Here is a 15,509-nt window from a genome sequence, read left to right on the forward strand (position 1 = left end):
GAACTTCTCTAAAGGACAGCTTTAGGAAATACTTTTGGTTCCACTAAGATGGTGGAATCAACCAGGATTAGCCACATGCAGGAAAAGTGGACCAGATTTCCAGCTGAGTCCTTAACCAAAGACAGGTCCCTAGGTTTCCACTGGGACGCCCTGAGGTGTGGTGTGTAGCAGGATGCTGCAGCAGTCCTGTGTTATAGGGTGGTGGTTACAAACTGTGAATACCAGGGACTTAAGGTTCGTCATGGTTGCACACAGTGGCTGTGGGCCTGTGAGCGGTCGGGCTCTGAGACCACAGTTTGGGGTGCAGGGCGGGGCTGCATGCCAGCCTGCACACTGTCAGCCTGGGAGGCAAAGGTGTTTGTGGCTTTCTGAAAGATGGGAGCCTCCAGCTTCATTTACACAGCCATGGTCCGGAGATTAACAGACACTGGTGACCCTCCTGGGACACCCCGCAGAAATGCGTGCGGTAAGGAGTCGGCCTGCAGATAGAGCAGTTCCCCTACTTAATGCAAACTGCCCAGCCTGCCCCCCTTCCTGCCTTCACAGGGTCCCTTCTCCCTCTTTTGGCCCCCCGGGACCCCACCCTACCCTGTTCTTTCCCTCCTCGGTCAACTCCTCCCGCTCTCCGCCCTATTGTGCGGCTCTTCTCTGGTCCCCAGTCTGCGTACCAGGAAACTTCACTGCTGGTGGGGAACCCAGGTACTGCCGGGGGCTCTCCCTCCAGCACAGTGGCCCCGTGTGGGTCAGGCCCGAGACAAAGCAGACGCTCCTGAAGATGCTGTTACAGAGGAGAAAGTGAACTTGCTAGAAATGGCTTAGCATTTTTAATACAACATGTCAAACCAGTATGACATTTTTGGTAAATTGAATGAATTGATCATTTCATAGTACTGATGAAGAACCCTAAAATATCTAAAAGTTGGCAGAACAGAAAATGATTATTTAAAAATAGTTAGATTGAATCATGTTGTACACCTGGATATTACTATGTTATATAAATATGTTATGTATCAGTTATGCCTGAATGAGTGAAAAAATTTAGAAATATGTCAGGAAAATTTCATATGAAACACTGACATTTTTATTCATAAGTGAACTATCACTTCTAGGTTTTGACAAATGGAATGTTTCTTAGAATGTTGGAGATTTTAAAAAACTTCTTAGTAATTTGTGACACTAAGATGAAATCATTATGAAGATAAAAAATGTTTAGAAAAGACTTTGGAGTGACAGGATGTTACATCTAGAAACCAGTAAAACATCTAAGCTGTCCTTTGATGGACAAACCCAAAGAAAGCAGGAGGAAATACTAAAAATAAAAGGAGATGTTAAATAAATGAAAAAGAAATGGAAATTGACAACACAAAAGCTGTTTCATTGAATGGAAAAATTGGCAGAATCAAATAAAAAATGAAAAATGAAAAATAAACAGTATTAGGATTGAAAAAGGTTATTATAGTAAAGAAATCAATTACAATATTATGAACAGCTTTAGTCAAGAAATGGATCATCTTGTAGAAAAACATAATTTACCAGGTTTGGCAGAGAAATAGAAGACAGACCAACCGTCATAAAATATATCAGTAGTTAATAGGCTACCCCCAAAATCTAAAAACAAGGAGGGAGGGACTCCAGAGCTTCACAAACAAAATCTAAAAACCTTTAAGGTATTAACCTGTTTTATACAAACTGTTCTAAACAATAGTATTTTATGAGACTAGTATAATGTTGATATCCGCAACATAGAACAGTTTGAGAGAGGAAGATTATAGGCTAGCCTCAGTTATGAGCATTGACATAGATGTAAAAGTCTTCCATAAGATATTAGCAGACCAAATGCAACAATGTATATGGAAAAATTATTACCTCTTGACCAAATAAGGTTTGTCTTCATCTTGGTAATGTAAGGCTAGTTTAACATTGGATAATTTTTTAATGTAATTTGCCAGGAGAAAACCTACAAAAAAAGATTAAGAGGGCGCCTGGGTGGCTCAGTGGGTTAAGCCGCTGCCTTCGGCTCAGGTCATGATCTCAGGGTCCTGGGATCGAGTCCCGCATCGGGCTCTCTGCTCAGCAGGGAGCCCGCTTCCCTCTCTCTCTCTCTCTCTGCCTGCCTCTCTGTCTACTTGTGATCTCTCTCTGTCAAATAAATAAATAAAATCTTAAAAAAAAAAAAAAGATTAAGAAAAAACATTTGATGAAATCCATACATATTAATTTCCAGCACCTTTAGCATAGAAATGAATTTTCTTTTTCTTTTTTAATATTTTATTTGACAGAGATCACAAGTAGGCAGAGAGGCAGGCAGAGAGAGAGAGGGAAGCAAGCTCCCTGCTGAGCAGAGAGCCCAATGTGGGACTTGATCCCAGGACTTGAGATCATGACCTGCGTGTAAGGCAGAGGCTTAACCCACTGAGCCACCCTGGCGGCCCTAAAAATGTATTTTCTTAAGCTAATAAGGACTCATAGTGTAAACATACATCCAACATCTTATAGGATAGTATCATGTTGGAGGGGATTACCATGAGACTCAGGAATTACTTGGGGATTTCAGCTTTAATCATTTGCATTTAGCAGTGCAGAGGGGGAGGTAACCTAGTGATAAGAAGAGGAAGGAATCCAAGCGGTACGAATTGGAAAGGAGAAAACAGAGCCGATCTTATTCCCCGGTGATACAGTTGTCTACATAAAAAATCCCAGGAGCATCTGCAGATGAGATATGAGAACTAATAACATTGTCAAGTATGGTTGTTGGATAGAAGATCAGTTTATAAAGATCAGTAGCGCTTTTGTGTAAGTAGCAATAAACAATCTGAAAATAAAGCTGACCCTTGAACAACATGGGGGTTGAGTTCACCACCTCCCATTCAGTTGAAAATCCCTGTGTAACCTTGCACTCTCCCAGAGCTTAACTGCTGATAGCCTGCAGTTCACCGGAAGCCTTGCCAATAACATAAATAGTCAATGGACACGTGTTCTATATGTTATATGTGTTATGCATTGTATTCTTACAATAAAGTAAGCTGGAGAAAAGAAAATACCATTAAGAAAATCATAAGGAAGAGAACGTATATTTACAGCACTGGATTGTTTAAAAAAAAAGTCCATGTGTAAGTGGACCCATGCAGTTTAAACCCGTGTTGTGTGGGGGTCAGCTATGTAATTTTATAAAGAAAAGATACTGCTAAATAACAAAAATGATAATGTACCTAAGAATAAATCTAATGAAGAATTGGTTTGCTTTCTTTCCTTCTTTCTAGGGGTGGGAGGGCCAGGGGGAGAGAGAGAGAATCTGACAGGGGGTTTGAACCCACAACCCTGAGATGACCTGAGCTGTGAGGTCAAGATCAAGAGTCAGATGCTTAACCAGCTGAGCCACCCAGGTGCTCCTAATTGGTTTCCTTTAATTCCAGATCATCTTGTTATCCTTTTTTTTTTTTTTTTTAAACATTTATTTATTTTGGGGTGGGGGGCAGAAAGAAAGGGACAGGCTCCCTGCTGAGTGTGGAGCCTGACACAGAACTCAGTACAGGACCCTGAGATCATGACATGAGCCCAAACCAAGAGTCGCTGTGCCACCCAGCCACTGCCACCTTGTTACATTTTTTAATGGTTATTTATCTGTTTTAAATGGAAACATCTTTTTATACTTTGTTAAATAATACCTAAATTTTCTGTAGTGAGAGCCATTAAAAAAAAAACCCATTTATTCTTAAAATAGAATAGACACATAATACATTCATTCATATTAAAATATGCTTAACACTTACTAAACAGGTATTATGTTCTAAGCACTGTGCTTAGGTTTGAAAGCAAGCTGCAGTAAAGAATGCGTTGTTTCAGTTATGGTACGTGTAATTCGCAGCACAGTGAAGCATACATACAGGAATGGTCATTTTGTTGAGAAGATGCGAAGGGAGGGTCATGAGCAACTTCATAGACAGGATGGGATACTGAGCCAAGAAGACAAGGAAGGTAGATGCCCAGTGCATGGTTTGCTCTACTAAGATGTGGCTAGAAGTGGGGGAACATGTGGAAGATGGAACATTAGCATTCATCCAGACTCAGGCTCCCTGGGTGGGGGTATTGAGGGTGACCTCCCTAGTGGACCTCGAGCAAGCAGTTAGTCTTTTTTTTTTTTTTTTTTTCTTTTTTTTAAGAGAGAGATCACAAGTAGACAGAGAGGCAGGCAGAGAGAGAGAGAGAGAGGGAAGCAGGCTCCCTGCTGAGCAGAGAGCCCGATGTGGGACTCGATCCCAGGACCCTGAGATCATGACCTGAGCCGAAGGCAGCGGCTTAACCCACTGAGCCACCCAGGCGCCCTGCAAGCAGTTAGTCTTACATGAATACATCTGCTTTCCCTTTTACTACTACTACTACTACTTCTTCTTCTTCTTCTTCTTCTTCTTCTTCTTCTTCTTCTTCTTCTTCTTCTTCTTCTTTTTTTGAAGGGCACTTGGCTGGCTCAGTAGAGTCTGCAACTCTTGATCTCAGCTTCGTGAGTTCAAGCCCCATGGTGGGCATGGAGCCTACTTAATAAAATGTAAAAAATAACTAAAAAATTAAGTTTCTTGAGATTATGTACGCTATTGTCTATCCTTGAAAGTTAGAAAGGAATGAAGTAATTGAATCAACATGTTCAGTCTCTCCTAGTGGAGGAAGGTAACTAGTGATGTGCATAGTAGGATTTAAGTAGCATATTCCTCCTCTTTTGTAACATTCTGTTGCTGAACGATTGAATAAGTGAACGTTGCTCTCTTTGCCCATCTTCTCAGACTATTTGCCTAGCAAGGGGATAGATCCACCTTAAAATGGGGCTTATAGGGTGCCCAGGGGCTCAGTTGTTAAGTGTTAGCCTTCAGCTTGTGACCCCGGGGTCCTGGGATCAAGCCCCTTAGCGAGGAGCCTGCTTTCCCTTTCTCCCCCACCCCCGCTTGTGTTCCTGCTCTCACTGTCTCTCTCTCTGTCAGATAAATAGTAATAAAAAAAAATTTTTTTTTAAATGGGGCTTACAATTTTCTGATAATGATTTGTGGCCCCCGCCCCGGTACATATAAACATCACATGGCAGAGGCCATCATGTTTAAATTGTAAAATAGACAGCGTGGGAGATTGACCATTGTACCCGCATCTGAGTGTACAGTTTGGTGGCGTGATGTTCACTCCTGTTGGCGTGCAGCTGTCAGCACTGTTTGTCTTCCTTCTACGCTGAAACCGAACCTGTGAAACAGGCTCAGTTTGCCTTTCCTTAGTCCCTGGCAACCTTCAATCTACCTTTTTTCTCTTTTTTTAATGAATTTGATTACTATAGGTTTTTCAAATAAGTGGAGTCAGAAAATATTTGTCAGCTTGTGTTTGGCATAATGTCTTTAGGCGGTCATCGTATTTAAAATTAATTTCCGGTTTGGGTATTGGTGGATGACGTAATACAGACAGAGCTTCTCTCTGAGAACCAACACTATCGGATGGAATAATCCTAAGAGGAAAGTATTTGGAGAGCCTGCGTGACAGAAGAATTACGGGTCCATGATCTGGAGGGAGAGACCAGAGAAGTGCGCCCAGCTTTGGGCCTCTGTTACCTAGAGGCGCGTCTCAGTTTTGAAAGAGGGGACTGAGCGGAGCGTTCAGCTGACTTCTGGGACTAGCAGAACAAGCACTGGGAGTTAGAGCCTGCTCGTGGCGGAGGACTTTCTTGCTAATCCCCGGGCCATGATTTGGGACCCTGAAGCCCCATCCCCTGGGAAGAGGTTTGCCTCAGAATGAGGCCGGTCTTTATGGGAACTGATGCCCAGCCTCTAATCACGTCATTCACTCTGGGATTGACTTGATTTCAGATTGCTAGTTTCCCTAGCTGCTTGCCAGAAGCAAATGTGACTCTTCTTGGAAAAATAGAGCATCACTGTGGGCTTCACGATTTCCATATAGTTGTCCGCGCACGGCGTCTGGCGTGAGGAGACGAGACAAGTGGTAACAGAACAGACCCACCAGGAATCCAGAATTGACTTTAGATTAGAGTAACTGTGCTCCATGTATTCCAGGAAGTATCACGAGGGTGAGAATTTTAGCAGAGAATAGAAACTTGACAAAAGAACCACATGGAAGTTTCAGAATTGAAGCTCGGTGCTGTTAACAGCTCAGTGGTGGGTTTTCCAGCCAACTAAAGAGAAGCAGTAAAGGGAATATAGGTCAGAAGAAAATATTCAGGGGCACCTGGGTGGCTTGCTTGGCTCAGCTTGTGATCTGGAGGTTGTGAGCTGGAGCCCTGCATCAGGCTCTGTGCTGCAGGGGCCGCCTGCTTAGGATTCGCTCTCTCCCTTTGCCCCCCACCCAAGAAAGAGGAAGAACATATTCAGACTGAAACTAAGAAATTCTGAGAGAGGAAAAATATGGACGCATAAAAAAACATAGGGAAACAAAAACTAACCCCAGAAGGTACATGCACCCAGATGTTTATTGCAGTAGTATTTACGGTAGCCAAAACGTGGAAGTAACAACCCAAGTGTTTGCTGACAGACGAGTGGATAAAGAAGATGTGGTGTGTGTACACAGTAGACTATTACTCAGCCATAAGAGGAATATGAAACCTTGCCATTGGCAACAACATGGATGGATCTGGAGGTTCTAACACTAAACAAAATAAAAGACAAATACTGTATATTTTCACTTACATGTGGAATCTCTAAAACAAAACAAACAAAACAGAAATAGACTCATAAATCCAGAGAATAAGTGGGGCATTGCTTAGGGAGGAGGGATTGGTGGGTGTTGGTGAAAAAGGTGAAGGGGATTAAGAGAAAAAAGAGACATAGTGGGGCGCCTGGGTGGCTCAGTTGGTTAGGCGACTGCTTTCGGCTCAGGTCGTGATCCTGGAGTCCTGGGATCAAGTCCTGCATCGGGCTCCCTGCCCGGCAGGGAGTCTGCTTCTTCCTCTGACCTTCCCCCATCTCATGTGCGTTCGTGCTCTCTCTCTCTCTCTCTCTCAAATAAATAAATAAAATCTTTAAAAAAAGAGAGACACAGTGGACATAGTAAAAAGTATAATATATATGTAATTAGAGGCCCAGGGGAGAGGAGAGAATAGGGCAGAAGAAAAACTGAGGAGGTAATGAAAAAGAATTTTCAGAAATTAATAATAGAACATCCACTTAGAAATGCTGTAAACCTGAAGCGAGATAGATACAGAGAAAACCATGTATAAACCCATCCTACAAAATCATCATAAGCTAAGTGCAGTGTGAGACCCGCGAGCGACCAGTGGAGACACAACAGCTTGAAGATGCTGCCGCAGACAGCTGACTTCTCAGTAGAAGCATCGAAACCCAAGAAGGCAGCGGGTTTGAAAGAAAACAAGTGACCTATGTAATAAAAATCCTCTTCGAAAATGAAGGTGAATTAAAGACATTCTCTGACAGACAGAAGGAGAGAATTTATCACGAGATCTGCTTGGAGAGAAACTGAAATTCTGCAGTGTTGCAGAAACGATCAGAAATGGCCCCAACAGAAGCGTGGAAAGGGCAAAAGGAATAAAAAGTAGCAGCAGGTGTAAATATGGGCAAATCCCAGTGGTCATCTGTTTTATAAAAGTAACAGTGAGGTGCTGATGCTTGTCAGACTCTCTAAGGCACTGAAAGCTTGTATAACTAGCAAGCTAGTAGAAGGGTATAATAAGAAATAGTAACACTCTAAAAGAAGGCAGGATGGGTTTAGACCCAAATTCGTATGTAATTTACATGAAACTAATAAATGGACTGAAACCTCCAGTGAAAAGCAGAGAGAGGCAGATTGTGTAATCATGCAGAATTGATAGTCTGCATATAAAACTGTAGCTGCACACAGAGAATTGAGGCTAGCCACGGCAACAGCGAGGAACAATAGAGTGAGGACGACATACTCCAGTGGCAGCCAACGCTCAGGATAGAGTGACGTAATTAAGACACTGATGCTGGCTCAAAGTTAGGCATATTGACCAGCAGAACAAAAACAGCCATCTAGACGCTTGCTTTATGAAATGAGGAAGCCTGCAGCACAGTTAATAGATAGTGCTGGATTGATTGGATGGCCATATAGAAATGAAAAGGAAACTTGAGCCTTATTTCACACTAGAGGCTAAACTTTCCAGGTGGATTGGAGATGTAACTATGAAAGTAAAACAGTAAAGCTCCTAAAATAATGTGGGATAATATTTTCGTGGTCTTGGAATTGAGAAGCACTTTTTAAACAAGTTAGAAAAAACAATCATGAAAGGAAAAGATTGCTACTTTGGACTTGAATAAAAGTTATGAACTTGGCATTCATCAGAAGACACTATTCAGGGAGTGACGAGACAGGCTGCACTCTGGGGGAAGCTTTTTGCAGCCTGGATTACCCAGGGTGGGGTCCCATCTAGAATGTATAAAGGACTCTTCAGATCAATAGAGAAAAAGATGGACAGCTCAGTAGAAAAACGGCAAGAGATGTAGTTTAAGCAGGTGTTCATAGAAGAAGGTAATCCATGTGGCTGTTAGAACACGAATCAGTACTATATCTCGTTAGTAATCAGGGATATGCAGATTGGAAGCAGGATGGTGTGGTATTCATACCTACCAGAAGTGCTCAGATAAAGATGGACCGTTCAGTTGTAATGTTGTGTGTGTGTTCACACAAGCTGTTGTACACCGCCGTGGAAGCAGAGATTGATAGAATGGATCTGCAGGGCTGCTGGGAGCGGTATGCTGAAGCTGAGCATGTGTTTGGCCATGACAGCGCCACTCCTGGGTATATGCCCAGCAGAAGGGGTGCCCATGGGTAGCAGAAGACATTTAGTAGGATGTTCATAACATCACTCATTTAATAGCCCCAAACTGCAAGTAATGCAAATGTTCATGAATGGGAGGATGGGTTAATAAGCGTGGTTGATAAGATGGAACAACACAGAGAGTGATAGCGAAGAAGCCAGAGATGGGGCGCCTCGGTGGCTCCGTTGGTGAAGCGCCTGCCTTTGGCTCACATCATCATCCCAGGGTCCTGGGATCAAGCCCGGCATCGGGCTCCCTCCTCAGTAGAGAATCTGCTTCTCCCTCTCCCTCTGCCTGCCTCTCTCCCTGCTTGTGCTCTCTCTCTCTCTCTCTCTCTCTCTTAAATAAATAAATAAATAAATAAATAAAATCTTCAAAGGGAAAAAAAAAGAATAAATTGGAGCTGCATGCGACAGATAGCTGACTCCCGTAAACAGTCGTGAAGGACAGAGAGCAGGCACGTGACATATGTACCGCGTAGCTCTCCTTACATAACTGCAGAAGCCTGCAAGACTGATCTGTGAGCCTGGAACTGTGGCTAGTACCTTTGGGGAGGTGGACTTCTTAAAAAGGAAGTTTCTGGTGTTAACATTCCTTTTTCTTGATCAGGATTCTGGCTGCGTTCACTGCTTATGTTTCACATGCTTTCTGAATGTATTATACTTAAATGAGCTTGTTAAAATGTATTTAATGAGGGTGTCGATTTATTTATTTATTTTTTTTGTTCTGCCGACTTACTATTTTAAGGCAGACCTTTGTAACATCAGACAGCTTACCTTCTATCAGACTGTGATTTCTGTGGACTGATGTTACCTGAGAGAATGGTTTTTAACCTTTTTTTTTTTGCCAAGGCCCACAAGGACCAGGTTTGAGTGAACACTCAGTCAGGGTCTGTTGATTCTGCTGAATATCAGGTTGACTCCGTGGGGCATCTGTATCTTTCAGGTGGTGATAAATTGTGCCATCCCTAAGGGGTTGAAGTACAATCAGGCTACGCAGACCTTCCACCAGTGGCGAGATGCTCGACAGGTGTATGGCCTCAACTTTGGCAGCAAGGAGGATGCCAATGTCTTCGCAAGTGCCATGATGCATGCCTTAGAGGTGTTGAATTCCCAGGAAACAGGTACGGTGTCCGGGTTTCCTTGTTTTCTCCAAGTGCCGTGTATATGTGTGTGTAAAATGTATTTGAAGTAATTCCCGAATTTCTGTTGTTCTCTACAGAAATGTAATTTTTGGCTTGTTGATGAAAAGCATATGGTCTAGAGGGATGATCTCATGATATTGGGTAGTCAGTCAATTTTTAACACGCCTTCGAAGGTAGTTCTGCTCTTCCTCCTCTAGAACCTCTGCTTTTGTTGCGTGATGTGAGGCTCAGAGAACATGCAGTGGAGATAAATTATGTGTGTTTATCATCTCGCCCTTGTACGAAGAAACGCATGTTTTCTGAAACACGTTTTTTAAGTCACTGCTGAGCCTGTGAACTTCAAGTAGGACTGGATTTCCTTTCATCTTCGTTTGTGAGAACTTGATTCTGAAAGTTGTTTAAAGATTTTAGGAGCGCCCTCAGGTGGTGCGAGCCGTGAATTGCCTCTCCTCTGACACGGCGTGGTGGTTAAAAAAAGAGAAGCAGAAACGATTCACTGTTTGAAAACGCAGGATTTAAATCTGTGTATGTATCAGAGATGAACTGTGTTTTAGTTTTGGTTCACAAAATTGAAAACGAATACACCAGTGTGTGGTGAACTCTTTAGGGAGAGAGAGATTTTATATTCTAAAAATAAGTTCTATGTAAAATAATGTAAATGTGATCTCTCTTGCTTTTGTTGTGTGCTTAGTAGTGATGTTGAACATACAAATGTGCCTTAAGCAAAATGTATTTATATATTTTAAGAGGAGAGACAGATTCATTTTTGATATCTTGTTAAGGTGTAGAGTTTCAAAACCTGTTATCGATATGTTAAATTTTATTTATACTGTGTCTTATTCTAAGAAGGGTTGAAACATCTAGCCTGTGGCTTAGTCTATTTCAGATATGAATTACGGAGTAAGAAGACATGGGAATCTTGCCAAAACCACCTTTTTATGCCTGTAGATGGTTTATATGAGCTCTTTTGAGGAAACGAAGATTTCTGTAAAGAATTGGTACATAGCTCTTATATCTTCTCTGTCTTGAGAAGCCTCAGGAGTTCCTGGATCATCTGTTAGTGCAGAGCCTAGAGAAGCCCTGGGGTGTGCATGTCTCAGGTGTAGATTGTCTGAGTGCCCCCGTGCACGTCTCTTGTCTGCCTTCTGCTGCAGGGGTAGAATGTCCCCTTGTTGTGGTCTCACTGTAGCAGAGAGACTAGAATTGTGGCTCCGTATCCTACAGGGAGGCCAGCTGCACACCAAATGATGAAAGGCCCAAAGTGTAGAGGGTGTATATATGACACTGACGTTTGGCTTCCCCATGTGTGAAACAAACTAGCATTTTTATTTCTGAACCTTCAAAAGAGTGTCCCTGGATGTTAGGAACTAAATGTTACTAAAGTGGTTAAAATGATCGTTTTTCATTTTGTCATCGGTTTGTTTTTACCCAATGGAAAGGATCGTTTTTATCCTGTGTAGTCCTGCAGTTTGCTTTCAGAATGCAAATGCTCATGTTTTTCCTTCTGAGCTCCATCTTTTGAAATCAGTAAGTCTTAGTGTGGAGAAACGCTGTTACATTCTCTTGTAGTTTCCGCATTCTAGAAAGTTTGGCAAGTGGGGAAATCGCCCATCATCTCACTAGCCATGAGCATTTGGTAAGGCAGAAAAATGTAACAGATTGTTCTTAGATGATCTTGACATTTGTTCTCTTCCGTGTCACAGCCTAGGCCTGTCTTGTGCAGGCCGAGGGGAGGGGGATAGTGGTGGAACAGGTGGGCCTGGCTTAACCGGCTCCCTGCCGAGAGGATTGGGTTTCCTCAGAGAAAACAAAGCCGGGGAGAGGGTTTATTTAGAAAATGACTTCTCATAAATTACTGTAGTAAACTGATTTCTGATCTTTGATGGTATTAACTGACTTGGAAGTGGAGGCGCAGGAGGAGGCAGGCACTGAGAGAAGGCTAGAGTCTTCTCTGTAGCTCTGCACAGTAGGGTAAGTGTGTCTCCCGTCCCCGGGGTTATTTAGTGGGCCCGTCCCATCCACCTAAACAAACGTACCCAGTAATGTCACCTCTCATCTTGAGCGTGCCTTCCCCTTCCACAGCTGTTCGCTTCGGGCTCACAGCCAGCTCCTTACTGAAATCATCTTTTGTCTTCCTGCCAAAACCACGTTGGAAAGCTTAACGTGTGTGTCCCCTCCCTAAGCAAACAATATACCCAGTGAACCTCTGATCAGAAGCAGCAGAAACAAACATTCCTAAAGCTGAAGTGACTGCAGACATCAGTCTTTCCTGCTGCTTAATGATTTGCCACATTGTAAAACCATTTTTCAATATTGAATAGTTCTGTTCATTTTGTTTTTTGTTTTTGTTTTTGTTTTTTTAGCTGCTAATAGCAGTATTATCCATGAATGTTGGTTTATCCTTCTGAGTGATTTTTAGGTTTTTAAAGTCATGTGCACCTTTGTTCAGACAGAATCTTCATGAGAATCTCAGCACCTTCACATGCAAAACCGTGGCGCCACTCTGACTGTTGGGGGCTCAGAGCCCAAGCTGCCCAGGCAGCACGCCGCTCTCCAGAGCAGGGGCTGAGGCACTAGCCCGTCTGTTTTGCCAAAACCCATAATCACTTGGTTCTCCTTTTACCTTTCCCTTGTCCTTGAGTTCTCTAAACCCTCAAACATTTTTTAAATGAAGAAAAAACTACTTTCTTTGGGGCTGTTCATACTGACCTTCATAAGGTGCTCTGTGTGTGTGTGATATTTCCATCTCTTTTATGAAAAGGAGGGTGGCAGGAATGTTTTCTTTTATTTTGTTTTTAACTTGGTGTGCAATTATCTAATATACTGGAAAGTACAGGAGGTGCTAAATACAGCTAGTTATATTTGGAATTTAAAACCACAAATCACATGTTCTAATGTTTTTGAAAAAGAGTTGAATTAGCCTTCCTTCTTCTGTACCAAATGCTACAGTATATCTCTCCCCTTTCTCTAATGATAGACTTGATTTTTAAACGCTTACATTTGGATGGCATTATCCAGACCAATATTTTTTATTTCTGTGTTGTTTGTCAAGTATATTTATAACAGTTTTGCAGATAAATAGTTGTGGATTATATAAAATGTAAAGTTAGTCTTGTGATGATTAGTGGAGGTAAATTTGCACAATTTTTTTTGAGAAAGGTTGAGGGTATTTGAAAATAGGAAATAATTTTAAAAATTCACTTTTTAAAAAGGAAAATTGTAAGCATAGCCAGTAAGTGTATTCGACTTTTATTCTTCTTGACCAAGATTAAGCATACTTTTGTAGAGGGAAAACCTTAAAATATTTGAACCATTAGCTACAACTGCTTTTGCTAGATTTATTTTATAGCTGTAAGATATATTTTATAGCTTGAAGAAGAGAATACAATGCGATTCTCATGTTTAAATTTTTCTTCAGATTTAAAAAATTTTTTTTTTAAGATTTTATTTATTTATTTGACAGAGAGAGATCACAAGCAGGCAGAGAGGCAGGTAGAGAGAGAGGAGGAAGCAGGCTCCCCGCTGAGCAGAGAGCCCGATGCAGGGCTCGATCCCAGGACCCTGAGATCATGACCTGAGCCGAAGGCAGCGGCTTAACCCACTGAGCCACCCAGGCGCCCCTTAAAAAATATTTTTATATAGAGAGTCCATTAATTACTCTTACTGGAAATTTGGTCTGATATACCTTCAGTATGAGCATTTATATGAATTTTATCTTCACATTTTTCAATCTTTTGGAGATATGTTTTAGAATTAATTGGATTTTAGAAATCTCAAAAAGTTCCTAGAAATATCTTAAGTTAATAGTGACATTTATTTTTCCGGCCTGCAGATCGCATGTTTCATGGGACCAATACTAAGGTCCTATCACAGATGCCATCCAGTGTGCTCTGAGCTTAGGCCCTGTGCAGGCGTGGGGAGTGATGCTAACAGGCTAAGGCCTGTCCCTTGCCCTCCGGGCTTTCAGCAGGGCTGGGGCTACTGGAAACAAGATCAGCACATTAGGATACAGTGTGTGGGATGCCATGAGTGAGGTGTGCACCAAGGACTGGGGAGTACCAAAGAAAACTCCGGGGTCCAGGGGAGATTCGAACAGCAGATGATGCTGGAGGTATGATTTGAAGAATGTGTAGGCCTCAGCTGTGGTAGGAGAACATTCTAGATGGTCTGGGGGGGGCCATTGGGAAACAACCGAGAGGCATGTTGTGGCCTAGGTGTGAGAATTTACAGAGGAGAGAGATCTGAGAGAGAAAGCAGGGAAGGCGGGGAGGGGCCTGTGTCCCGCTGAGTGCTGTGCGTGGCAAGGCGCCTGATCTGCCGGGTCGGGGAGATGCCACCTGCGAGGGGGCCAGGAGCATGTTCTGTGAGCAGGTGTGTGCTCTAGCACGGACGTGGTGGGCTGGTTAGCAGGTTAGCATGCGCCCCAGGCCTGGCCTGGTTAGGGTGTGCTGTGATGCCGCAGTTGAGAAAGGTGGCACCCTGAAACGGAGCCGTCATGGAGGAAGAGGACCAGAGAGACGAGGAGGTGATGCTTCTACTTCTGGCTGCTGTGTCCTCGAGGGTGTTGTTGCATTTTGTCCATAAAGCCCATCTGAGGCAAGAACGATGGTCTGTTTACTAGGTGCCTGCTGTATGCCTGGTCCTTCCTAGGCATGCATATCACTGATGGTCTTTATGATAACCCTGCAGCATTGGGGGTGTCTTCCTCTTGGAGAGAAGAGTGAGGCTTACAGAAGGTCACGTGACCTGCCCTGGGGCCCACAGCTAGACCACTGCATAGGATCCCATTTAGGTGGGGGAAGCTGTGGGGCTCAGTGGGTTAAGCGTCTGCCTTCACTTAGGTCATGATCCAGGGGTGTTGGGATCGAGCCCTGCATTGGGCTGCTTGCTTGGCGGGGGAGCCTGCTTCTCCCTCTGCCTGTCTCTCCCCCTGCGTGTGCGTGTGTGCGCGCGCGCTCTTGCTCTCTCTCTGTCAAATAAATAAAATCTTAAAAAAAAAAAAAACCACGTTTAGGATCTCTGTCAGTGACTTGTGATGGGCAGGCCAGGAAGGAGGCAGGGGTGCTGTGAGGTGATTACAGACATGTCCCTCCAGCCACCAAGCATCATCCAGGCCACTGGCAAAAATGGCGTTAGCCAGAGGAGGAGAGGGGCGGGTGTGGTTCTGGGCCCTGGGTCACGGGTTTGATTCTGGAGATGCTACATTTGGAGCACTTTATTAAGGCCCTCATAAAATCCTATGAGATCGGACCTTGAAAGAATCCCAGAGCTTGTCTTTTGGACAGTATTTTTCACTGAGTTTTCCCCAATCAACTTACCTTACTGAAGTCCTCTTTCGAGACAGACAGTGTTAGCTGCTCCTCAGGATGCAGTGAGTAACAGGTTTGGGGGTCGGGTGGGTGGGACCGGCTTTCTGTGGGTCCAGTCACGTCCTGCTTTTATCCTTACCTCTTCCGTACTCTCCCCCACGTGTAATTTCACAGTCTTCACAGGCACGGGGGCTTGATCTGCTGGAGCTGTGTCTCCAGTGTCCAGTTACAGAGACTGTTAAGACCCAGGGGACTTCCCTTGGGTCATAGCCCCAGAGGGGG

The 15,509-nt window shown here is 43.4% G+C and overlaps 1 protein-coding gene across 12 annotated transcripts in view; it reads left to right on the forward strand.

Annotated features, from left to right (window-relative positions):
* Window positions 1-15,509, forward strand: part of ENAH (ENAH actin regulator) — a 134,932-nt gene that overhangs the window by 64,498 nt on the left and 54,925 nt on the right. For all 12 annotated transcript variants that reach the window (XM_047704444.1, XM_047704447.1, XM_047704451.1 and 9 more), the window contains exon 3: window positions 9,720-9,897. In XM_047704444.1, coding sequence (XP_047560400.1) covers window positions 9,720-9,897 — 178 coding nt within the window. The remainder of the gene's footprint in view (window positions 1-9,719; window positions 9,898-15,509) is intronic.

The sequence above is a fragment of the Lutra lutra genome, chromosome 15, assembly GCF_902655055.1.
Source record: "Lutra lutra chromosome 15, mLutLut1.2, whole genome shotgun sequence".
NCBI lineage: Eukaryota > Metazoa > Chordata > Mammalia > Carnivora > Mustelidae > Lutra > Lutra lutra.